At 40.3% G+C, this 26,397-nt stretch overlaps 3 protein-coding genes across 3 annotated transcripts; all 3 read right to left on the reverse strand.

The window, feature by feature from the left end:
* Positions 1–4,658: 4,658 nt before the first annotated feature.
* On the reverse strand, positions 4,659–6,869 carry LOC130695271 (neuroglian-like). Its single transcript, XM_059494971.1, has 5 exons — positions 6,709–6,869; positions 6,304–6,626; positions 6,094–6,228; positions 4,969–5,041; positions 4,659–4,908 (listed from the first exon to the last, which is right to left on the reverse strand). The coding sequence occupies exons 1-5, from the start codon at positions 6,741–6,743 to the stop codon at positions 4,659–4,661; spliced, it is 816 nt and encodes a 271-aa protein (XP_059350954.1). The 5' UTR covers positions 6,744–6,869.
* A 1,061-nt stretch (positions 6,870–7,930) lies between these two features.
* On the reverse strand, positions 7,931–10,866 carry LOC132087734 (neuroglian-like). Its single transcript, XM_059494972.1, has 4 exons — positions 10,858–10,866; positions 8,707–9,092; positions 8,287–8,378; positions 7,931–8,198 (listed from the first exon to the last, which is right to left on the reverse strand). Exons 1-4 carry the CDS (start codon positions 10,864–10,866, stop codon positions 8,119–8,121), a joined length of 567 nt encoding a protein of 188 aa, XP_059350955.1. The 3' UTR covers positions 7,931–8,118.
* Positions 10,867–22,858: 11,992 nt separating this feature from the next.
* LOC130695106 (serine/threonine-protein kinase/endoribonuclease IRE2-like) lies at positions 22,859–25,100 on the reverse strand. Its single transcript, XM_057518232.1, has 4 exons — positions 24,855–25,100; positions 24,285–24,787; positions 24,096–24,220; positions 22,859–24,034 (listed from the first exon to the last, which is right to left on the reverse strand). The coding sequence occupies exons 1-4, from the start codon at positions 25,064–25,066 to the stop codon at positions 23,273–23,275; spliced, it is 1,602 nt and encodes a 533-aa protein (XP_057374215.1). The 5' UTR covers positions 25,067–25,100; the 3' UTR covers positions 22,859–23,272.
* Between the last annotated feature and the right edge of the window lie 1,297 nt (positions 25,101–26,397).

Genomic DNA, 26,397 nt, shown 5'->3' on the forward strand with positions numbered 1-26,397 from the left:
CGGAACTTGGCGTTTTTGTGTAGATTATCGCAAGCTCAACGCGGTAACAGTTAAAGACTCCTACCCCTTACCACGCATAGCTGATACACTAAGTCGGCTAGAAGGGGCTACATTTTTTCAAGTATGGATTTGCAAGCAGGATACCACCAAGTTCCAGTGGTTAGCAGTGATAGACCGAAGACAGCCTTCATCACTGCAGATGGATTGTATCAGTTTCGCACTCTTCCGTTTGGTCTAACTAATGCCCCAGACACTTTTCAGAGAGCCATGGACATTATTTTGGCTGGACTTCGCTGGACAACATGTCTGATACACCTGGATGACGTCATAATCTACTCAGCAACATTCCAACAACACTTGGAACGTCTTCGTTGAGTGCTGAGTTGCCTTATGAAAGCTGGTTTGAAACTAAAGTGGTCAAAATGCTCGTTCCTAGAGCACACTCTGAAAGTGTTGGGACATCTGATTTCAAAAGACGGTGTAGCACCAGATCCTGAAAAGCTCGAGGCAGTCTCGAACTTCCCATCACCAAGTGAAGGCCATTCAACAGCAAACAAAGTTAAACGAGTGCAAAGTTTTTTGGGCCTATGTTCTTACTATCGACGTCATATCCAAGGCTTCGCTTCAATTGCTCGCCCACTCACGTCACTCACGAAGAAAGAAATTTCGTTTGTGTGGGGAGAAGATCAGGCTAACAGTTTCAATGCCCTGAAAAAAGCGCTCACCTCATCTCCAGTTTTGGCCCATCCCAACTACGACTTTCCGATGGAAATTTTCCCTGACGCCTGCGAATACGGGATTGGAGGTGTACTGGCCCAGCGCATAGAAGAAGCAGAACGTCCCATCGCATACGCCAGCCGTTTACTGACTAAATCGGAAGTGAACTATTCGATAACTGAAAAAGAGTGTCTTGCATTAGTGTGGTGTCTCTCCAAGTTCAGATGTTTTGTGTGGGGCTGCAAAGTGAAAGTCGTCACAGATCATCAAGCTCTATGTTGGTTGATGAGCAAAAAAGACCTAGCAGGTCGTTTAGCACGTTGGAGCTTATCGCTACAAGAATACGATATCACGATCGTATATCGCAGTGGAAAAACGCACGACAACGCAGATTGTCTTTCAAGAAATCCATTACCAAAAACGGAGGAGCAAGAAGACGACCGCTGTGTCGTCATAGGGGCACTAACTGATGACCCAACACGCGCTGAAGAAGAAAACGAGTCCCTAGCAGACAAGCAAAAAGTCTGCAGTAATTGGAATCAGCTAATTCAAAAAATCCAAAGTGGAAAAGCAAGAGTGAAAAATTTCGTGATGAACAATGGCAAACTCTACAAAGAAACTATAAAGAATGGGAAAAGTTATAGAAGATTGTGCGTACCTGTTGACTATCGTGAGAGAATCCTATACGCCTACCATGACGACATCGTTTCCGGTCACCTTGGGATCAGTCGCACTCTACAAAAAATTTGTGATCGTTACTACTGGCCGAAGATGACACTGGACATAGTTCGTCATGTGCAGAGTTGCGTACACTGTAAGAGCAGAAAAGGAGTTCCAGACAAACCCCCAGGACTTCTACAATGCATCAAAGTGGAAAGACCGTTTCAAAAAGTAGGAATGGACCTTCTAGGGCCATTCCCGCTCTCCACAAAAGGAAACAGAATGATTATAGTGGCAGTGGATTACCTAACCAAATGGGTAGAGTTGAAAGCCATGCCCACTGGAAAGGCAGATGACGTGGCAGAATTCTTCGTTCACCAACTCCTTCTACGCCATGGGGCCCCAGAACAAATCATCACGGATCGGGGAAAGTGCTTCATCGCCGATCTAACTCAAGCTGTCGTCAAGAAACTGCTCACCAACCACAAGACGACTTCCAGTTATCACCCCCAGGCAAATGGAGCAGTGGAGAGAATGAACCATATATTGGCAGCAATGCTCTCAATGTACGTCAGCAGTGATCAACGAGATTGGGATGAAACTCTGCAGTATGTTTGCTTTGTATACAACACAGCTAGACAAGAGTCTACTGGATACTCACCATTCTTCCTCCTCTACGGACGTGAACCCAGACTCCCTATTGACTTGGAGTTGGAAGCAGATCCAAATCCATTGCTGGAAGAAGAGGAAGCGACAATGGGATATGCAGATCGCCTAATAACTGACCTAGCAGCAGCTAGAGAAAAACTGAAAATTAGAATGCAGCGTGTACAGCAAAAGCAAAAAGAAACTTACGATGCACGCCATAGAGAATTGTCATTCAAAGAAGGAGATTTGGTGTTGGTCTACAAGCCTGTGCGTAAAGTGGGAAAATCAGAAAAACTTCTTCATCGTTGGCTAGGACCATTCAAAGTGTTGAGACAGACCACACCAGTGAGCTATGAAGTGATATCGGCAACTGGCCGAGGTAAAACAGATATCGTTCACGTAGTGCGGATGAAATCATTCCATGAAGCTGTGACGAGCCCTAGCATCACCGAAGAAACTTCAGAGAAAGAAGATGAAAATCAGCAGGAAAAAGAAACACAAGAGATACCTACTTCAAGTGATCCACAACCTCAGGCTGATCCAGAAGAAACACTAGCGGAGCGGAGCAGTGAAACACCGGACATCGAAGAAAATGATGTGGTCACGCCCACTCCGGAAGTAATCACGCCAACGTCAACTAGAAGACCCACTCGTAGCAGAAGACCTCCAGCCAGATATTTAACTCTATTGGTGCCGTTCCTCATTTTCCTGATTGGGCCGCTGTCAACCAACTCACTGCTCCTGAGAGAAAATTCAATATTCAAACAACAAACTGATGTGGCGTTCAGTGAATCATCATGGACCATCGTAACAGACCTTGACTTGGGAGTAGCTGATACGGCAACAGCATACTTAAAGCAGAAAATAACCCAGCAACAAGCAGTGGCAGAGAAGTGGAAGAATACAGGTTCACGACCACAACGGATAGCAGCCAGAAGAATCGCTAGCAGAACAGAAACAATCCTAAGGGGAATGGAAAATGTAGCAGACAGATTGACAAACATCAGAAAGGCCTTGAATACTAACCAAAAAAGTCGTCGAAGTCTCGTCGACGGTGGAGGATCAATCCTGAAATGGCTGTTTGGAGTTTCAACACAAAAAGATTTAGAAGAATTAAATAATCAAGTACAACTTGTTGCTCGAGATCAGAGAGAAGTAATTCACATCATCGATAAGCAAGCAACAATAGTAAATGAATCACTTTGGGAGTCCAGAACAAACGCAAAACTCATCAGAGAGCTGCGAGGCCAATACTCCATGTTAAGCAATGTGACTACAAACCTCATGGACAGAATGGTGAAGATAGAAGAGCTAGAACTAAATCACTTCGAGTATTACATCCAACTGGATGAAACATTTGAAGCGATGAACCAGATCTTGCAGTGGCTACAACATTTGGCCGATAGTCTCGACGTCGGTTTCAGTCAATTGGCCAACGGACATTTGGCACCACAAATTGTTTCCCCAGCAAGATTCAACAAAGTTATTAAAATAATAAACGAGAAATTACCAAGGGGATGGTCTATCTCCAGTGATGAGCTTTGGGTCGCCTATCGAGAATCAACGGTCACCGTGGCGGCTATGGAAAACTCGTTTCGCCTCTTCATAAATGTTCCCATCTTCGATCACAGCCCGCAGTTCAAGCTTTTCGAAATAATCAACCTTCCAGCAGCTACTGACAACGGAACGCATGGTGTCTTGTTTGGAAATCTCCCAGCAAACCTTGCTGTATCTGCCGACCTCGAAACGTATCTGGAACTATCCAAAGAAGATGTAAAGGATTGCACTAAGATAGGACGACCACTGTGTAAATTCCATACCGGCATCAGCAAGAGAACAGCCCGAAAGTCTTGTGCAATAGCTGTCTTTTTAAACGATTCGGCCCGAATCAACACACAATGCAAAAGGAAGTTCACAGACTGGCGCGGGCCCGAAGTAGTCTACATGGGATCCAATCAGTGGGTCTATTCAGCAACAAAGAAGCACGAGATTGTGTTCTCATGTCCAGCAGGAGGAGAGCAGCCACCTTTGAGAACAACAACGTTACCAGCTGTAGGAATGTTTGAAGTACCTCTGGGATGCACCGCTCGAACCGAAGAATGGGTATTTCCAGCCAGCATGGAAGGAAGCGTAACAGCGCCAAAACTACAAGCAATTGTGCTTCCAACAGTGAAAATCTTTGCACAAGATGTCCAAGAAGCCGAAGGAAAAAAGCACAATTTCGTCGAGCTTCAACGAGAAAACACTACATCTGTAGACATAATCAGTCAGCTGCTCCATCGCAACGCACAAGCAACGTTGCCATCTGAAATGACTGGAGAGCAAATTCATAATTTAATTATGGAAAAACAAAAACAAAAAGAATTTTACCTTACTCGTTATCCTTACGAGTTAGTGGCTTTCAATATTATCTTGATGTGCGGAATAGTGTTCCTAGTGCTTAAATTCTACATGTTGCATAAGCGTCTCATTGCTCATGAGCAATGTGAGAACGCTCAACCCGGAGACCCCGGGAGGGATGAAGTGGAGACTGAGAATCTCTAAAAGAAAATTGTTAGTGATAAAAAAGAAAAAACAACTGCTGTTTGAAAAGTGAAAAAAGTGTATTATTTTGAAAGCAAGAAAATCTACAATCATTCTTCACGATTATTGTTTAAATCTAAAAAGTCGTCGTCGTGTTCCTCAAACGCAGCGTCCAAAACAGCAAGCCAAACGAGCCGAGCTTCTACCCGTGCTTGTGCTTCAGCTTGGGTGATCTCCCGGTAGAAGTCCGAACGGCGAGGAGTGGTGTGGTAAATGTCCTGATTGGACTCAAACCACCAAAGGAGACGCGCGTGGAGATGACAAAAGTAATCCCGGTATTTCGCATACCCAGGATACGTGCTAAAAAGAGGAGAGAAACGTTAGCATGAACGAACAAACCAATCAAAGAAGAATACTTACCTGTAGTAATAGTCATTTATCCACGGGGCGTCAACGATTAAAGGAGAGCCCAAAAGGACATTGTCTTCAAACACTTTAGTGAAGATGTCCCGAAACTCCGCACGGTCATACAGATTTAGCCGAACGAAAGGGCTCCTAAAACTGGAAAACCTATCCGCGAAACACACGAGAGCACATGCATAAGCGGGAAGATTGGCAAGAACCGAATCGAGCGTGAACATTTTTGGGCTGAGGTGAACAACGAACTGAAGACGGAAGATAGCAGTTGAATTTCTTATGCATCTTAACGTCGTAGTTTACCTTTTTTCACACCTAGGTGTGAATTGCTAATTATAGTCGTCTTTATTACGTTTGTATTGCCTCCGTAGTCCTAGAAAATTCCTTTTCGATAGAAGCACATTTCATTGTATGCTTGACTTCTATTATAGTTGTTCCTCTACCTCGCTAGAGCGACCGCGCTTTATCGTATGCTTGACTTCTACTATAGCTGTCCCTTCACCTCTGTAAAGCAACCACGCGCTTTTGTACGATTGACTTTTACTGTAGTTGTCCCTTCACCGTACTAAAATCGACCTCGCTCTATCGTATGCTTTTTCATTACTATAGTTACTCACTCTCTATTAGCCTTAGGGTTATTTTGAAATTTACAGGTATCTTTCCCCATTATTTGTTTATGCTCTTGATTTCCTTTTTTGATTGTTAGTACAGTCGGGTCGCCTGTCTTGAAGAAGGGGGACCTGTCGCGAGGGGAAAATCGCGTTGTGGTTGCCATTTCTGGAAAGGGGCGTCAGCCAACGTTTAATTGTTTACAATACAGCTTCCCTTGAAAAAAGACGCTGCGACACGCCGATAATTAGCAAAAAGTGGCATTCCCTAGAATTCGTTTAACCCTAGAAATGGGGCGTATATCCTTCACGAGGGTATAAAAGCCCACACATTTTTTACCCTAAGTTAGTTCTTCTCAGTTCTGTAGTTCTTAAGTCCTACTCAAGTTCTCAAGCGAGTTCTCTTTACGTTCCTGTATTTCAGTTAAGTAAAGTGTAGTTATTCTTCCTTTCTGTTATGCATTGTATTTTCCCCTTTTAGTTCAATACAATTCATTAACGAAGTAAAGTCCAGTGTGACAATATTTTCCATCTCTGTTTCGCTTAATGATGCAGACGAGGACCAAGACCAAGAGCAACAATGCAAGGGCCAGCATCATGCCGATAAACCATACGGTAGAGGCGACGGCGGATGATCCTTGGATATAAGGTCCATCTGAACATTTGGAAATAAATTGACATTAAAGACAAATGTTTATGTAAATTTTGTCTCAACTTTCTGGCAACTCACCGGCGTACATCTCGACTTCTTCGGGGTCGTTTTCGGTAAAGTAATCGCAATCAACGACGACGGCGCCAATTTCGTACAGTTGATTGGGTTCCAGGTCGCGTAAAATGAGGAAATTTTCGTCAAACTCATCTTCGCTTTTAATGTAGATAGTCTTGCCCTTGCGTCTGAACTGGACAAAAAAGTGAGATCCCGGTTGGCCATCGACTTTCGTATGCCAGACGACTTTGATGGCCGGCATACCGTTGTCCAATGTAACCTGGTTCCATGTGAATTGAGGCTGATCGGGTGGATTGCCATTGCGAGTGCTCCTTTCAATGTAATAACTCTTAAAGCGCAAAAAAAGCAGTAGAACATTAGCCAACTCCATTTTCTCTTAAAAAATAGTTTTTCAAAAAATGAACTTACTCGTTACCCTCGCTAGCGATCGTCATTGCTTTCATGTGGAGGCGGTATATCGTGTTGGGTTCGAGATCTGCCAGTTTAGCCCGCGTCTGCAGTCGGGTCTCGGATTGGCGGTTCCCTTTTGATCTGGGGTCCAATTTTCGTGCCTTCTACTTTCTCGTAGAAAATCTCTAGAAAGCAGAGGAACCAAGAGGAGCAGCTTCAAAATAGTCCACTGGTCCAGGCCCTAGAACACATGAATTTTTTTTGTTTACATTCGTATTAGAATCGTATTAGAATCGTATTAGTATTCGCATTAGAAAAAAAAAGCTTGTTAGTATTTCTTAAAAAATGACCCTTAGGGAGCGATTAGTTTTTACCTTGCACAGAGTCCGTGTTGTATGGATTCCACGAAAGGATGGCGCTTCATTCGTCAATAATTTGGTTCAACGTGAAATTGGACGGTGCCTCTAACGGCCGTCTTCTCCAGAGTACCCGTAACTTCTTGAACTGCCACGTTGGCCTCACCAACCTAATTGAACGCCACTACTGGAAATACAAAAGAGAGACAAAGAGTTTGAACGACATCCAATTTTTCAATGAATAAGTAAATGAATTTTACCTTTGATACGATAGCGTTTGAAAGTGGGTTGATTCGGTATGAGGATGGATGACTGTCTCCAGCCGGAAATCATTTCGATGTTTCAGTCTTCTCCAGGTATGTCTCGTCGCCAGAAAACGCGATAGTGAAAGTTGCTTCTGTTGTGTTCGATCTCGGGCACCGGGTTCCACGTGACAACCAAATTAGTGGGCTAAGTGCCACGGCCCTCTACATTCGGGATTCTTATTCGGCACGTCTGGAGGCGTCGTGCACATGGACGAGTGATCCGATGGAAGCGAAGGGCCGATCTTGTTGCGCGCAATCACGCGGAATGTGTAATTAGACCAAGGGCTCATCTCGACTTTGAACCGCGTTTCCGTGGCCGGCACGTTCTCGAAAGACACCTCCCAGCTGTCGGGTGTGAAGCTCGTGTTGAATTGGATCGTGTAGGTCAAGATTGGAGCTCGATTGTCGCCCGAAGGAGTCCATTCTATAGCTGCGTCGCGGTTATTGCACTGGATGCCAACCATTCTGGGCCGGTTGGGAACATCTGTCGAAGCAAAATTGCGCATCGTGATGAGCATTAAAAAAACCGCATCGAGGGCAAAGCGAAACTGGAAAAATTATTACCTTGAACTTGATGAGAGTGGCCTTGGCCTCTGCCATGTCCAGGATGGTTTTTACACGGCATGTGTAGTCGCCCGTGTCCAACTCTGTCGTCTTCATGATGATCAGCGACGAGTTCTGCAACTGGACGAAGCGTGGCTCTTGCTCAAAATTGATCAACTGGTCCGCGTGGAGCCACTCGATCGTCATGTTCAGCGACGAGTCGGCTACGCGTTACATCGGAAAGTGGCCGTCTGCCCGGCAGCCACTTCATAGTCTTCGGGTCCGTCTCTGATGACGGTGCGCTCTTAATAAATAAATGCCGAGAACTTTAGACGTAAGGTTTTTCGTTTCCCCTCACTGGAAGAAAATCATGAAATGGGCAGCTAATTAACCTTTCACGATCAGAGTTCCATTGGCATTGGCTGATCCGAATGTGTTGGTTCCGTGACACGAATATACACCAGCGTCTGTAAAGGTCATATCCCTAAAGATGTCTCTACAGCGTCTGTAAAGTCACATCCCCAGAAAAGAATATGAAAAATAAATTCTATTAATAAAGTATACGATGCAGAGTGAGAAAAGCGTGCAGATTAATACGCAACACGCCCGAAATATTGGACCATCTTTTAAACAATAGCCCAGCTGTTTAGAGCTGAAGCGGAAAATGCGGTTGGAAAAGAAGAGGGGAAGGTGGACGTCAAAAGCAGCTGGCCTCACAATACAATTTGAATATCGTTTTCTTCCGTTCAAAAAAAGCGCCACGATAGGACGTAAGCTTATTTTGAAAAAAACAAAACAAAAAGACGGTATACCTAATTTCCAGATCACCGCTGTCCATAACGCGATAGCGGCCGCCTGTCAATTCCAACCCGTCGCGGATCCATTTGACGAGCGGTTTGGGTGAGCCAAAGGCTTTGCACGTCAGATTGACGGCCGATCCGTCGACGGTTGCCGTGTCGTCCGGTGAGTCTTCGATGTCGGGCGCCAATGCCAACACGTTCAAGTAGACATCCTCGTAGACGTAGCCGATTCTGTTGGTCGCGTTGCATCCGTAGTTGCCCGTGTCACCCTTATGCAGCCGCCTGATGACGATGCGATTGGGGAAAACTTTGCGGCTTGGGTGGACGGCCGTCTCTTCGATTGGTTTGCTATTGTGGATCCATTTGATTTCGGTGGCAGGCGAGCCGCCACCGCCGGCCTCAAGAGAAAATGAATCATTATGTAAAGCATTCTTTTAGCAATGGAAAGAATGACTTTACATTATTTAAGACAAATTGTAGTTTAGAAAATTAAACTCGGAAGGCGTTACCACAATGTCGAATATATTTGATTCTAATAGGCCAGAAGGATAATAAAAGAATACACAATTATACGATATAAATGGGAAACGGAAATATAAAAGTGGAGTTATGCGAGTTTAGTCTTACCGTCACCGCTGTGGCGAAAATAGAATAAGATGTCGAACGTTGTAAGAAAAAGAGTAGAGAAAAAAACAGGACTTGTCGGTCGCACAAGAAGCGATGAGAAGCACTCCCAATAATTATTCAACAAGAACAAATTGAACTCGCTGGATTTGAAGAATTAGAACAACACTTGTAGCACTAAGGGTGAGAACTAGAACTTGGGTAGCCGGTGAAATAGGACTGAAACGAAATAGGACTGGAGAAATTAAAACTTTTAGAACAGTCCTATTTCTCCTCGGCATCAGTCCTATTCCTCCTTAGAAATAGTCCTATTTATTTTATTTTGTTCCCATAGGAACGATATGTCTCCAATCCGGTAGGCAACATATTGCGTAAGAGCGTCAGCTTATATCCATTTCCCTTTGTAAAAAGCCGATGGTGTTAACTCATAACTTAAATGGTTCACCAAACATTTATCTTTTATCCTATTTTAATTTAAATTGCAGGGGACCATTAAATATGTTATATCTAATATAGTTCATTTAATAAAATACTACAACGGCCACACCAGAAATATTTATTAAATTTTTCCTACTTTTTAGTGCATAAATAACTTTTCCAGTTGCACTCATGTGGTACTTGCTCATACAATTATCAGCAACGAATAACAAGCAAGTCTTACCATATCGGTAGCGCTCTAACCTGTGACACGAGTAGTCCTATGTTTGATTCTGCGTGGTTACATTTCTTCTGAGGTTTTTAATAACATTTGCGGTTAAGTTAACTATGAATAGTAGAAGAATGTTAATGAATCTTCGCATGTATGAAAGCTAGTTCCTTACCAGGAGCAAGAAGAACTGTTGAGATACAAGAGAATGGATGAGAGAGGAGATGGTAGATAACGGTAGATGGGCGAAAAATAAATGATTTGTAATTTAACATTTTAACAATTTCTCAACTTCTTTACCAGGAAGAGGATTCTACCACCGAAGTGGATGGCCGAGCATGACATAGCATTACTCATCAAGTGACGTATGCCAAAGGATTAAGTTAATATTTATATTGACTTTGAAATAAAATTGATGAAGAAGATTTATGGGTGCTAAAGCCGAGGAAGTTGAAGATGGTTGCCGGTGGCGAATAGAAAGAAGAGATTTGCAGAAGTAAAAGATCACCGGCTTTAGCAGATTAAATCTTATAGGTGCTTAAGACATAGAGGCCGAAGATTTATGCCGGCGGCGAATCGAAAGCAAAGATTTAGGAAGGTCAGAGATCTTCGGATTAAGCAGCTTCAGACTTATGGTTGCACCACATTTAATGACTACTCCATACGACCTTGTATCCCGGAAGCTGATGACGCTTGCCTGCGGCGAATTGAAAGAAAAGCTTTACGTAAATCCAGGTAATCTTCACTCACCGCAACAGCAAGAAGCGCTTCCTTCCTATTTGCCGAGAGGTGTAATTTCGTTTGGCTCCTCGCCTTTTTGGCAGACTATATATATGGATACAATAATACCAACAACTTTAATAGTTCGTCTTAGACTTCGATCTAGCACTTACCATTACCATGTCTTCAGCTCGCTTTCAATGTTCGGGATGCAAATCCAGTGTTATCGGCCGGAAGCAATTCTGCGTTTGCCTAGGCTGCCATGTTCCTGTCCATCGTCTTTGTTGTGGTGTTACCTTCCATAAGGGTGTTTCGCCTTCATGGAAGGAGTTCAGCAACTTTTATCGGTGCGCCATGTGTTCTAGTGGTAGTGCAGTCCTAGGTTCCACCGAAGATGTAGCGGATGTTGATGGTGCAGTAGCTGGGGGATCAAAAGGCGATGTAGCTGTTGTTGCTGTTGCTGGTTCTGAAGGTGGTCGTCCTAAGAGATTGCTGAAGCCAAGGAGCATTTTCGACCCTTCCGACGTAGGCAAGAAAAAGCCTCTAGTTCCAGCTTCTCCACGTCGTCCCTCATCACCACGACAACGATCAACTCCTCGCACATCTCCTCAGACTAATTCTCCGCGTCGTCCAGCAACTCCGTCTTCTCCACCCTCCCCACTTTCTCCGTTGACAATGTCACCATTGGTGAGTCTTGTTGTGTCTCCTTTTCTTTTTATGTTGTCTCCTCTTCTTAGGTCAACTCCTCCAGTTCCACCACCACGACGAGGACGCAGGGCCCAACCTCAGCTACTAGACCAGTCGCCAGAAGCTGCAATCCCAAGGAGTTCATATGCAAGCGATGGAAGAAGAGAGGAAACATTTGCCGAACCCAGCGAATCGACAATGGAGGTATATATTTCTTCTTTATCGCAACATGTCTTAGTATTTTATTAACTAAACGTTTTTGTTAGCAATCATCGCATGAGGAACCGACGGAGGCATCCTACAAGATTCATGACGAAGGAACGAACAAGGGACTCCATAAGCTTACTGATGGATTAGGTAATAATTCGAATATAATTGCTAATTGAATAAGACTAAAAGAGGAATTCCTTTCTTACTATAGGATTTTGCTTCAGCAAAAAAGCCATCAGTAAGAGCACATATACATGGCGCTGTACCTCCCGACCTTCTGGAAACCCATGTAAAGCGATCGTGAAACAAAAGAAAACCCCCCTTTTGGATTGTTTGCTTAATTACAATAATGCTGACTTCACCCTTGTTCCCCACGATCAAGAGAACACCCACAATCACCCACCAGACATTGGAAACCAGAAAAGGGTAAGTGTTTTTAGAAAAAAGTAATTTGAGTTTCTAAATGTGTAACTTGCAATATTTATACATAGGTTGACATCTTTAGAGAATCGAAGGAAGCCTGCGTCGATCAACAGTTTACGGACCCCAGGGAGATCTTATTTACCGAACTGAAGAAACGCAAGTCCATAGAGGGAAGACACATGCCGGATGCTGATTTGGCCACTCGTCGTTTACGGTACATTAAATAATAAATTATATCAATGATTATGGTTAACGATTAAACTTTATATTCCAGTTACAAGAGAGCGAAGGTTATGCCCGCTAATCCCAGGAAAGATGACCCTTTCTTTCCTGTAGTGGAGAATTTCTTCCCACCCGACTGGTATCAGGGCGCCATCTTTGCTGGAACGGCCCAAGACCGTGCCCGGCACCTTCTGTTCTTCACCCCTACCATGAAGCGCCAACTAGAAGACTGCAAGACATGGTTTATGGACGCAACATTCTATTTTGTTGATGAACCCATCAAACAGGTGCGTTTAATTATCTTGATAATGTAACCAAATTTAATTTTAACCTATTTCTCTCTATATAGCTCTTCACGATCAATGGGTTCATCAAAAACGACAAGAATGAAATAAAGCAAGTACCCTTATTGTTTTGTTGCATGACCAGGAGAAGAGCAGCCGACTATAGCGCTGTTTTCGAGAAGATAAAGGTATAGATACTATCTCATTTACAAATAGTTTGTTATGTAAAAATAATAAATTTTATATTGTTATAGGATATAATCCCCCTTCCTAGAGTCCAGCGGATCGTGACCGATTTCGAACGTGCTATATTTACGGCTGTCCGCAGGCACTTTGTGGATTGCCAGCACTTTGGCTGCAATTTCCACTGGTGCCAAGCCGTTCAGAAAAAGGTCCGGGATCTTCACCTTGCCACCCTCTACAACAACAAGGGACCGAATCCAGTGCGAGACTTTGTGTTTCGCCTGCTATGTCTTGCATATCTTCCAGGTAAATAGCACACAAATGTTATATTTAATTGTCATGAATAACATTTGTGAACTTTTTGTAGCTGGTAAAATTCCTGGTGTGTTTGACGCGTTGAAGAGCTCAGCACCTAGCGAACTTCCAGCACTCATGGATTATATGGAGCGGAATTGGATTCGGGGCAAGTTCTGGACTCCTGAGAACTGGTCATGCTTCAACATCTTAACGCGTACCAATAAGGACTGTGAAGGAATGCACCACCAATGGAACAAGGTAATTTAAATTTGAACAATAATATGTAATGAATAATTAATAACAAAAATGTTTGTAGTTGGCAGGTAGATCTAATTTAAAATTCTACAAGATGACAATGGTATTGCGGAAACTGGCCGAAGAAGTTTCCCTTACTAGCACGCTACTCTGCCATGAAAAAATAAGGGCTCACTGGAAGAAAGAGACCCGACTTAAGAATTCCGTACTGTTCCAGCTTTGGGTGCGCTATCAAAATAATGAGGTATGTTTTCTAAATTTACAAGAAAAAAAATTTCCCTATAACTAATCATTGTTTTTGCAGCTATCTACAATGGATCTACTAGAAGAAATAGTTTTAGAGCTTAGATCATCTTTTCCCGCTATTGTTTCCTCACATGCCCTTAATGTTGCTATAAATAATATTAATGATGAACTAGATATGTCTATAATTGAATAACATTTGTTTGTTTGTAACATGTATTTTATTTGACGAATGTTTACAAATTAAAATACTTTATAAATAAACTTACATAATCTCAATTGACTTTTTTATTTTAATGTAATATGTAATGTAATACATCATGCTTGAATTATTACGATAATACTTGTTGTGCAAGCGACGACTAATGTGCCGATTGATGGTTTTGGTTCGTGGCCACAATTCCCGAGAAGATGATTGTTCTAAAAAAAATAAAATTGCAATAATTATACCAATGTACTCCATATAACTATAAATGAATTTACCTTGCATGTTTAAATCCTTCCAACCATTTACCAAACGAGTGATAAGAGAAAGCAAAAGCTTTCAATTGTCCGGAAGAATGGTTTAAGAATTCGTTGATCAGAGCTCCCTATGAAAAAAGAAAAATAAAATTAATGAAAAAGGCAAAAAAAGAACTTAAGAAATAAAAAAACATTAAACCGGCCTGAGTAAACTGTAAAAAAATTGCCACGCAAAACCTACAAAGAAGAAAAAGAAGAAAAAAAATTTAGTAAAACATAAGCAAAGTTCAGTTGAAACACAATAAAAAAAAGTAAAAGCATTAAGTGACGTGAAGTATAGTTAGGTAGCATACCCATAATTTGTAGATGTAATTAAATAACTATCGTAAATATTTCGAATCCTAGTCGGCCTACGTCCCGACTAAGATATCTATTTAACTGAAGGTCCACTGACCTGGGTCAGACAATTGGTTTCACGACGACATTGTGAAACCAATCCCGATACCTGTGCCCATTGAGGTGACAAGTCTCAATGCCCTTACACTTAAATTAACAATGCCAGCACTCGAACCGTTGCCTATCCGTTCCGAACCTGATACAATGTGTCCGGGTACGGCCCAGCACTAGTGAAATAGAAAATGTACTTACGGTTTGCGACTCCTTAGAAACAATCCGCAGCTGGGTAGGAACTGGGCAGGCCGCTTGACACGAACAACTGATGATTAGCACATTCACAGCACATTCACGGCACATTCGAAGCACCGTCGACAACCTACACCACGAAGATCTAAATACTGACTGGCTGAAATGCTGAAACCGCATGTGAAAATTGGGAAGTCAGAACTACCATTATTTGCCATTTCAGTAGTATTACCCTAAACACCAGTAATTGTTTTCTCCCAAAAATTCTTTCATAGAATAATTATTAAAAACCTCATAAGAAATGTAACCACTCAGAATCGAACATAGGACTACAAGTGTCACAGGTTAGAGCGCTACCGATATGGTAAATCTTGCTTGTTATTCGTTGCTGATAATTGTATGAGCAAGTACAACATGTGTGCAACTGGAAAAGTTATTTATGCACTAAAGTAAGAAAAATTTAATAAATATTTCTGGTGTGGCCGTTGTAGTATTTTATTAAATGAACTATATTAGATATAACATATTTAATGGTCCCCTGCAATTTAAATTAAAATAGGATAAAAGATAAATGTTTGGTGAACCATTTAAGTTATGAGTTAACACCATCGGCTTTTTACAAAGGGAAATGGATATAAGCCGACGCTCTTACGCAATATGTTGCCTACCGGATTGGAGGCATGTCGTTCCTACGGGAACAAAATAAAATAAATAGGACTATTTCTAAGGAGAAATAGGACTGATGCCGAGGAGAAATAGGACTGGCCTAAAAGTTTTAAAAAGGCAGTCCTATTTCTCCCAGTCCTTTTTCTCCGGTAGAAATAGGGCTGGAATTTTTCAGTCCTATTTCTCCAGTCCTATTTCGTTTCAGTCCTGTTTCACCGCCAATCGGAACTAGAACAGAAGATAACTGAAAAACTGAGGAACTGAAGAACTGAAGCGAACTAACTTTTGGGAACAAAAAGGGCATTCTTTTATACTTTCACAAGATTGAGGAAAACATAGCATTTTCGTCAGATGATTCCGGATGCGGAATGTCGCACACGCATTTCGTATTCATGGAAATGCATGGCGCGATGTCCTACGCATCTAGCACATCCAATCAGCAATAAGCAGGATGTCAAATGTAATATAAAAAAATAGATTTCGACGAAAGGGCATCAACACTTGAAGTACGATATTTATAAGACGTAATTTTTCAAAAGAAGGGCAATGGACGTAACATATAATTATATTAATAAGAACAACAAACAGACAACAATATAATTCAAAGATTGTATTCTTCTCATGGCTTCGTTACATCACTCCCGGCGGTGCGAGATTACGTCCCGTAATCAGACTTGGTAAGCGAAATCCGGTTCTGGTTCTTGAATTGGGCGACAGCATAACTTGCTGTTAAGTCCGAAAAATCCACAGCCATAACAAATGCGTAAGAAAAGTAGACCCAGGAGGCAGAGTACGCCGATGAAGAAATAATTTTTAATAGTTTCCCATCAACTGGTATAAGTAGTCACTCCCAGATGCAGATAACAAAACGTTGGTGACACTTGGACGATTATTGGTTGAAAACTCACTCGGCGAATGTTCATTCATCGCTGCGGCAATATCAGCCATTATACTCATGTGATCCATAATAGTTTCACTATACGCAGGGTTACTTTTATGTTCATAGTCGAAAAATTTCACGTCTTCATACCGAAAAGAATGCGCAAGAGTTTGTACCGGTAATACGATACTTGCGTTCACGGGCTTCCAAGTGTTATTGCGAACCCATAAGGTATGTCATTGAAGTTCACAAATCCATTGGTCCAAGAACACGGCGAGTATTTCACGAGTTCCCAACCGTCTAAATTAATTGTACAGTTTTTAAAGTTTGGTTGCGGACCGCAAGATTACGAAGAAGTTACGACGGTTTCAAAGGTCACATTTAAAGGTTTGCACGTTATACTACATTTTCGATGATTCAGTATAATCGCATACGATCGCTTCTAAGGCTCGAACATTAAGCCCATAAAGACATAGCAGTAAGACAATTGGAAAAGGCGACATTTCTACATATGTCAGAAATACAAAGAAAAAAACATAGGGAAAATTAAACAGAGTAGTGGCCAAAAATATTCTACATCAACATTGGGTTTTTTATAGTTTTGATTATATATATATTGTTGAAATAAAATAAAAGGCAAAGAAAGAAGAGAAAAGAAAGTAAAAGTAAATAAGAAAAAAAAATTTCGACGACTCTGAAAGGTCAACGGTTTCCCGTCGGCTTTTCAGTAGCTGCGCTATGGTAAAAGATAGGAAAATAAAAGGGTATCGCATTATAACTGTGTTTTCGGGCATAAGGAAAATTTATTTTTAATCGAAAGTGGTATCGTTGGAAAGAGAAGATAATCTTAATTATAGAAAAGAGAAAAATGTTAAAACAGTTTATGGTTTAGCGAGGTGGACAAGAAAAAATTAAAAATTCTAAGGAGGAAAAGTTTTGCCGTGCAAGGTCATACACTGCAGTGTGGAAACGAAAGGGAAAGTGAAAACTAGTGTGTGCAAGAGTTGAGAACTAAAATGCAAAGTGTTGGAGCTACGACTTTGGAGAGTGTAAAGGAAAAGAGATTCACAGGGGAAATAAAACGCAAGGAAATTCTACATCGTTATTTAGGAAAAATTTTCGTTTGTCAAATGCTACTTGTTGGGTTTTAATATCTTGTTATTTTTCGAAATTATACTACTACTCATTTTACGGCACTGGGAGAGGGAGATTTTATAAAAGACATACACTATAGAGAAAATGGGAAAAGATCAAGTATTATAAAACATTGTTCTACTGAATACAAAATAATGATTGAATGAAGAAGGGTGCCAGAAAAGTATCATAAGGAAGCATACGGCACATAAGAAAAACGTATTGTTCGTTTGTTTGTTTTTTTTTGTTTTTTTTTTGTTTTTTTTTTCACAATTGAACTCGTTTCCAAGAGCACCCATTTATTGTTTATGTATTTTTTTTTTGATGAATATGCTCATGTATAAATGGTTCTGTTTATCTTTTGTCTGTTATCGAGATAATTATTCGTTTTTATTTATTTTTCTTTTTTTCGAATTACGGGATAAGCATGAAGTCAAACGTGTTGTATCGAACTTCAATAAGGTATATGCTAATAGCGAGTATAGACGGTTAGTAATTGTATAATCTGGCTTAGCTTGGTTAAAATTGGTTAATAGGTTAACGGTTATACAGAGTTCGTCCCCTGACTGTTTTTTTTTTCTTTGCAGATAAATGTACTTTTTCTTCCCTTTATGAATTTTAGTTATTTTTAATCGTGATAAACAATCTGCATTTTGATGAATACGCCCCGGCTTATACTTGAATTCATAATTTAATAAAATTGGGATACACGAGAACTGGTGGTGTCACTAAAGAAGTGCGCAATTTCTCAAAAGCGATTAGTTCTTCGGGTCCCCATGTAAAAGGTTTCCAACTAAGATCTGTACTTTATACTCCAAAATTTTTCGTTGATTATTTGTAACTCAATAAGGGCGTTGCTGAATAGGGGCCTCGTCCTTCTGTATCAATTGTTTGTTTTATAAGATTAATTTTCCCTAATTCTGAATCTTTTGATGCTAGCAAGACGTGAAAGTTATTTACTAATTTTGAGAGCGGGGCTTAAAATTCAGAGTCGACTTCTGAAATTAAAACTGGCTCAGCTTCTGCTTTAGGGTTATCTTCCAATTTCACTAGAGAAATTTTTCGACAACGTTATTAATAATTTCAATTTCGCCTAATGCAGTGTTTCTAGGAATTTTGATTTGATGCAATTAATGATTATCGACCATAATTTTATAAGTTCCATCTCCCGATACATTTCCAATAAATTCTTCAATATAAATGTCTGCTGGCAAATTGTTTGCTGGGGTAAATATAAGTGCTGCACTAGGGGGGACATACGGAAATGAACCTTTCATCTGCGCTGCAATTACTATCGACGTCTGACGAAATAACGTCGTCTTTTTGACCGTAGCAACTGCCATGTCCGGTACCCTAGAGATGGCTGATCCCTGCTCATCCCTTGCTAAATAAATGCTCCTGGCCTCTCCGTCAAGCCGAAAACCGTGCTTCTGGATTGCATCCCATCCAAGGATACAGTCTGCAGAAACACCATTTGTAATAATAAACTCCTGTCGTAAAACTGACTCTCCGTATCGTACGGGCGATGTAACTGTTCCCAGCGTGTGTAACTTCTTCTCCCCTACATCATACAAATCGAAATCAAGCTGACTGCAGATCACTTGACCTCTCGGGGGTAACTTCTTGAATAATCTCTCATGAATAATTTTAGGCGCGTCTGTATCAAATAATGCCTGTAACGGGATCTGAAAAAAATTGTAATGGAATTCTTGGGGTCTATCCATTCGTTATAGGGGTTAATTTTGCGACTTGTCGGGATTTAATGTGAGGCTGCCTATCAACTGACCCGAAGTTACAATTGATAATTATTGGTTTCCATGACGCTGAAAGGGACCTAGAATATTAGGTCTATGGGAGTTTTTGAACTCAGTACAAGTATTAGATTTATGTTCGAATTCACGACAAGTATAATAGATTGGAAGCTGATATTGTTCCAAGTTCTGACGCTGAAATTGATGACAATTGGACTGACTGTGTCCATGATTTCTTCAAAAATTGCAAACTACTATAGGCTGATCTGATCTGTAATTAACATCGTTAGCTGGTCTGAAGAGAACTGAAGAACTGAAGAGAACTAACTTTTGGGAACAAAAAGGGCATTCTTTTATACTACCACAAGATTGAGGGAAACATAGCATTTCCGTCAGATGACTCCGGATGCGTAGGACATCGCACACGCATTTCGTATTCATGGAAATGCATGGCGCGATGTACTACGCATCTAGCACATCCAATCAGCAATAAGCAGGATGTCAAATGTAATATAAAAATAGATTTCGACGAAAGGGCATCAACACTTGAATTATGATATTTATAAGACATAGTTTTTCAAAAGAAGGGCAATGGACGTAACATAATTATATTAATAAGAACAACAAACAGACAACACTATAATTCAAAGATTGTATTCTTCTCATGGCTTCGTTACAATTACTTCGACCACAGTTAATTGTGACACAATGTTTTCACAAGGCAACGTCTAAGTGATTAGAATTGAGGAGGTAATCTTGTTTTTGGACAAGGGGTAGGCAATGTTTGAAATGCTTTTCCACATCCACAATATTATTCTTGTTTTTTTCTTAACGCCCATCGTTCCTTATGTCCCGTACGTATATGAATCTAATTATCAATAAACGGCATTAGAACATCCCCTGGAAAATCCATTCTATTGATTTGAAATCTGTTTTGAATTGATAATCTGTTAAAAAGAATTAATATCTAAGAAAAGTATTTAAGGCACCAGAAAACTCTGGAAAATTCCGGGAAAGTGGTGGTGTCTATTGCACCGAAATCTTTCGGTGCACTAAGAGGCATTTTGGCTATTGCACCGAAAGATTTCCTTGCACTTAAAAGTTGTTTCTACCCTATTATAACTAACTATTAACACCTCTATTACTAAGAACTATACTAAAATTAACTATTTACTTCTTAAAATTATTAAATTTTAATAATAATGTCGTATTCGTATTGCTGAGTGTATTGCTATGAAATCTTTCGTTGCAATAACGGCCTTTTCTCCTATTGCAACGAAAGATTTTTTTTGCACTTAAAACTGTTCCACCCTATCGTAACAATAGATCCCTAGGTATATTTGAGTCTTTAAAACTACTTTTAATTTTGGTTCATAGATGGCGTTCTGTGAGCTTCTCGCTCATGGACCAAAAGCTCACGCACAAGCTCGCATTTTTTAAAAAGAGCGCGCTCAAGCTCAAAGCTCACCAAATGAGTGAGCGCGCTCAAGCTCAAAGCTCACCAAATGAGTGAGCGCGCTCACGAAAAGCTCAAGCTCACGCGAAGCTCGTTTCAACTCTGCAAGGAGAATGACAATTTTTTGTTTGCAAGCTATTTGATTCGGCTTGATTAATTGTACACTGATAAAACATAAACGAAAAAGGTATATTCATTATTTAATTTAAGTCTACCTTTTAAGCTTGTCTGGCAGAAGTAATGGGTCATTTAAAGCAACATTTCTTCTTCTAACATTTGCTAGCGATCAGCAAAGAAATTGGTAAATTTAGCGTAGAAACCATTAAGAGAAGAAACGAATTTTATGGCGAAATTATGATGTGCCGAGTGTTAACGAATTACTTGTTCTATCGACGCAAACTGTAGACGAAAATACACTGCCGTCGTCTACAACGCTCTGATAGTTTAGATTTCAAATTTGTTTACTACTGATATCAGGGGGCCATCGCAATTAATAATATTTTTGTGCATCAAATTAACAATTATAAACATCACAATAAAAAATAGAAGACTGTTATGCAAAATATTTCGGAAATCTTGTTTAAAAAACATCTAAACATTTTTTTTTTTTCAAATTTCAAAAATAGTAGAAAAATGATTGGTTTTCTGCGCTCCCTTGTGCAATTGTTGCTTAACTTAGTGGTGTCACCAATCCAATAAGGAAATCAGTGAACGCAGCATTCATGTTTAGTCAAACGCACCAAAAGATAGCCATAATGATCTGCAACGGTACGCTCAGCGTGCCAAGTGCTTACAGAGTGTTCTTCTTCTAACATGAAACCATTAAAGTGCAGGAAATTTTTGATGTACCCCACAGATATCCGTTGGTTGGCAAGGTATAGGCTTGTATCCAGATTTGGTCACCTTTGGCCAATCGCAGCTTCGATTGCATCGGAAAGGTTTCGAATTGTTCGCTAGGAGCAATCTCGTCGGCGAACGCAGATGCGATGGGTAAACCATTCATGTACATGAAAAGGCCGCAAATGAGTCTGGATGGAGATCCACCCGGAAAATAGGCCATTCCACAGAAAGAGAAAAAATATTTGCCTGCATTTGGAGCCGTGTACTTGCCACTTGTCTTATCACAGCCTCCTCCCACGTTCAGTCTCTCGATTTGGAATGTGATAGGAACCTTTGTTTGGTTAGAATGACTGTTTCGTTGGACGTATAAATAACTTGGCGATGACTTGACATCTGTATATCCGATCCATTTTTTAATACCTGTCATGTTTAATTGCTTCAATTCTGTTTCCGTTAGTGTGTTCGCGATTCTTAGCCGTTCAGGGGTCTTAGCTTCTATTATTTGTCTACAACAAACTGATTGTAAGTCTTACCTGCATCTGTCATTGGCAGGCAGAAATTGCAGTGAACCATTTCGGCCGATTTTGCCCCGATGATGGAATAGACTCCGCTTAGGGTGTGACCTCTGTCCTTCAGATCCGCACAAGATCATGGCATTCTGATTGGCACCTGTCTCAGTGTGGTACCGGTAGATTCTAGAATTGGTTTTGCAGCGCTTTCGCTACCTCTCTACAGCGCAGTAACTTGAGCTTCAACTTGATTTAAATGAGCTTGCAAAGCTTCCTGTATATATTTTTAGCGAGCCATGATTCAAACTAGGACTTGTTATGCAGACTATGTTCTGGAATCAAACTGGAAGTTGCGGACACGGCCGTTGTCGTTTTATAGTGCTCCAACTCGTTCAATTCATCGATTCTAGTTCGTTGTCCATGTTTTTAATGCCTGTCGACTTTCCGCGGCGTGATTCTTGTCGTAACTGTGGCGTACCTGTAGAAAGCTTTTTTTTAATCCGCTGTCATCGCTTTCCGATCTTTCCGTAAATCAACAGGGAGTTCGAGACCACTGTTTCAATAATCCGGGTTGTGGGTTTGTGTTTGTGCAGTTTTTGTCAATATTAAAAGAACTTATCATGAAACTGTCGAGTAAGCTTCCGTCACTAACGCTAGTACGGAGTTCAGAAAATATCATCAACTGATGGCCCTAATGGCAAAGATGATGTTCACTATTGCGAGAGCCGATATGCATAGGAAAACAAAAATAGCGAAGTTTAACGGTATATTCAATAATGACGACACATAAATAAATTAATATTGATTAAGCCGATGTAAGGAAGGAAGGAAATGTAGATTGCAGGCAAATTTGGTTAAATTTTGCTATCTCTGGATTCATTAAAAGTTTTGAAGCAACCTTTTTTTTCCACTTCATGTGTACTATTATAGTTCCAAATAGTCATTCCATTCGTTCGGGACAGTCACATTGTAGCCATCAGCTGTTAACGAACAGGGAAGTTGCAACATAAATTAAATTAACGCGATCCACAACTTTTTAAAGCTCTTTTATTGTTGACTGAAGGTTTGCATTTCTTTTGGTACAATTACGTAACAATGATTGTCATCTATTCGTCTGGTGTTCACAAGGCGATACTTTGAACTGTGCGAGGCAAATGACGTTGCTGTTGTGCGCATGTGTACAGCGCACATACAAAACCCATTCAAGTGCGTGTGTGTTCAGTAAGCGGTTTGCATGACATTGGTCGACTGGCCGATATCTTCTTCAAATAAATCAAACCAATAAACTGAAATTGGAGATTGTCTTATCTGGCAATATACGGTAACATGCTTTTTGGCATAATTATTATAACGATGTCATCACCGACGTTGATTTCAAACGCTGCTTGACAATGTTTTGCGAAGTAATCATACAGGAAGCAGGAAAAGTTGAATCTTTGCTTGATTAGCTCTGGACAAGAGCTGTTTGGTCAAGGAGTTTTAGGATTTCGTCCTTGTCGTGTATTCTATTATTTTTGCGTAACAAAAGTAGTGCATCGTTGCCCTGCGATATGATACGAATTCCATGGTGAATTAAGAGTTGGACGGTGTCTTGTAAATTAGAGCTTGAACTGTTTCGACATAAATAATGGAGTGCATTCCGTTCCTTGTTGTCTTTTGCGTTCACGTCAATTCCTAGGTGGATTAGCAGTTTAATTGCGTCGATTAAACTTGACCTTGAATTGTTAGAGCACAAGTGAAGAAGCGCATTCCGTCCAGCTTTGTCCCTTGCGTTCACGTCGACTCCCAATTGGATTAAAAGTTGAATTGCGTCTAAGAAATTTGTATTTGAATTATTCCAACACAAATGGTGGAGCACGTTCCATCCAAATTTGTTCTTTGCGTTCAGGTCAATGCTCTGTTGGATTAAGAGTTTAATTGTGTCGAGAAATTGTGAGCTTGAGTTATATCGACACAAATAATGAAGAGCATTCCATCCATCTGTGTCTTTTGAGTTCACGTCAATTTTCAATAGGATTAAAATTTCAACAGCGTCCTTTAAATTTGAGCTTGAATGAGAACGACATAAACAATGAAGCGCTCTCCATCCATCGTCGTGGTTCACGTTGATTCCAAACACAGTAAAATCTTTAATTTTTAAGATATGAGCGTCCGAAAAGTCACGAGCGCGTAAAAGTTGTCGCAATTCTTCTTCCTTGGCATCGAGCTAATTTAACGATTTGATTATTGTTTTAGCGATGCTCGATTTACAAAGAAAAGCACTGTACCTTTACTTTGATGAAACTAAGCTGCTTGACGACTTCTTTTGATGTAATCCTTTTGTTAGGGTCGTCCTCCAACATTTTTAAAAGTACATAAGCCTCATAAAGTTTTCGTAGTCCATCATTAATTTCTACAATAGAACTCTTCTGCAATAAATTTATATTTATATATTATGGTAGTAAAGTGGGAATTACTCTGCATGTTTATCGGATTTCCGTTTCTTATGTTTTTGCCAACATTATGTTCACTAGAACCGTAGAGATGGTCTCCATTCAGAAGAATATAACAGAAGACAAGGCATAGGACAAACACGTCGCTCTGAACGGTACCTCGAAGCTCACCTGCACTTTGTTTGTTTTTGAGCCATTTCAGGGTCTCGGGAGCGAGCCAATTTTTTGTTCCTTTGATTTCGCTCAGCGTGCACGTCCCTCGTTTATTTACTGTTTTAGACAACCCAAAATCAGCCCATTTGATTGTTACCTCATGGTCTCGGCCAGTTGAACGAACGGAAATGAGAACATTCTCTGGTTTAATATCTCGATGAATTAATTCCTTCAAATGGATGTATTCAAGACCTGAAGCTAATTGACGAAACACTTCGATATGACATGGCATTGGTCCATTGTACTTTTTGGGATCATCCGACTTCAGAAAAAGTTGTTCCAACGAGGCATCACACAATTCTAATGCAATGGTTCTGCTCGCATAAAAAAGGGCATTTAGCGATATCGTTTTTTGCGCTAAACTGCATAAAATAATCTTACCTGAAGTCGTTGTCACTTTCACTATGAAAAAGTTTGATAATGTTTGGGTGATCTAGTTTTCGCAGAGATTCTTCTTCGTTTTCATTGAATTTGTTTAGGAGAATTCTTTTTACTGCGACTTGACGGCCTTCAAACTCCCCCCTAAACACGGAGCCGTAAGCGCCTTCTCCCAATGGAGCATTACGTTCGAAAGTAATTTTCTTTTCCTCCATATTTTTGAAACACAAGAAAAGAAAATTGTGAATGTTGAAGTTTCCTATAGTACTGGTGCGATTTCCTTCTTTCAGCCTAAGTTATGAAAGGGCCAACGCGTTTATTAGTTGATATCGCATAATCTTGAACGACCAGAGATACCACTATCATTTGTAAATCTACTTGCTACGTTTATCAGTAAGGTTTATTTAAGTGACCAACACATTGAAATACTACTGTTCTTAAAAGTTAATTCTTCAGTTTTTCGACAGTGGCAATAAATGATTCAGCTGCTGACATTTATAAATCAAATAAACAAGAGATGATGTTTAAAAATTTTAAATAATTATTTTAATTGATGATGTTCATCAGCACTTTCGTGAAACATTTTTACGTTAGCTCGTATAAATGGACAGGTGTGAATTTGTCTTATGCCAGGGTGGTAGGAAAAAATATGAAATATAGGATGTACGTATAAACTAAGGAAAAATCAAAAACATAATTTGACGTAGGCTACCAAACAACGCTACCAAATTTCCCAATGGTTCGGATGCCACCCCTTCCTCCAATTCTTCGCTAAATCATTTCGTTCAAATTTATCAAAACTACTGTAAGTAAAATTTTTTTCACTTAGTTCAACCTTTGACCTCTAGATTTCGCTCAAAAATAATCGAAATCGAACAAATTTGATCGCCGAACAAATTTGATCGCCGATCAAATCATTTTGAAAAGATCGAATCGCCGATCGAGATCAATTCGTGATGATCGGATCGGCGATCAAGATCAACGAATCAGTCCAACGGCAAGACTGGGCAAGGTAAAGATATAGATTTCGCTGCCGTCGCTAGAATAGTCTGGAGACGCATGGCCGCTCTGGAACACTCTGTTCCGCAATCGTGAGGACGAATGGAACGAAGACTAAAATTCATGCCAAAACAATCAGTTGTCATCAAACTCAGAAAGCTATTTGAAGAAAGATGCAAACACCATAGCCCACTGTTGGACAGAAAATGTATTTTATGACCACACAGGGATAAAAGAGGGTGTAATATTTTAAGAGCAATACAATTAACAATAACCCTATTGTTTGTTTGGTTTATTTGTTTTGTTTGTTTTTTTTTTTCGTTTTTTTTAATTGACAGAAATGTATAATTCAATTCGCGTCTGATTTGTGTGGATGGGTATCGGTATAAGTAAATTAAATTTTTCTTTTTTATTTCGTTTGCAAGAAGCTTATAGAAGGTCTACAAAAGAGTCGAGGGCAGAAGAGAAGGACTGAGGGCAAGTAGACACGACTGTGATAAATTAAAACGTGTTAGAAGCTTCTATAGGTCTTGATAGGTCGTCAACA

The sequence above is a fragment of the Daphnia carinata genome, chromosome 4 (assembly GCF_022539665.2).
Source record: "Daphnia carinata strain CSIRO-1 chromosome 4, CSIRO_AGI_Dcar_HiC_V3, whole genome shotgun sequence".
NCBI classification, from domain to species: Eukaryota; Metazoa; Arthropoda; class Branchiopoda; order Diplostraca; family Daphniidae; genus Daphnia; species Daphnia carinata.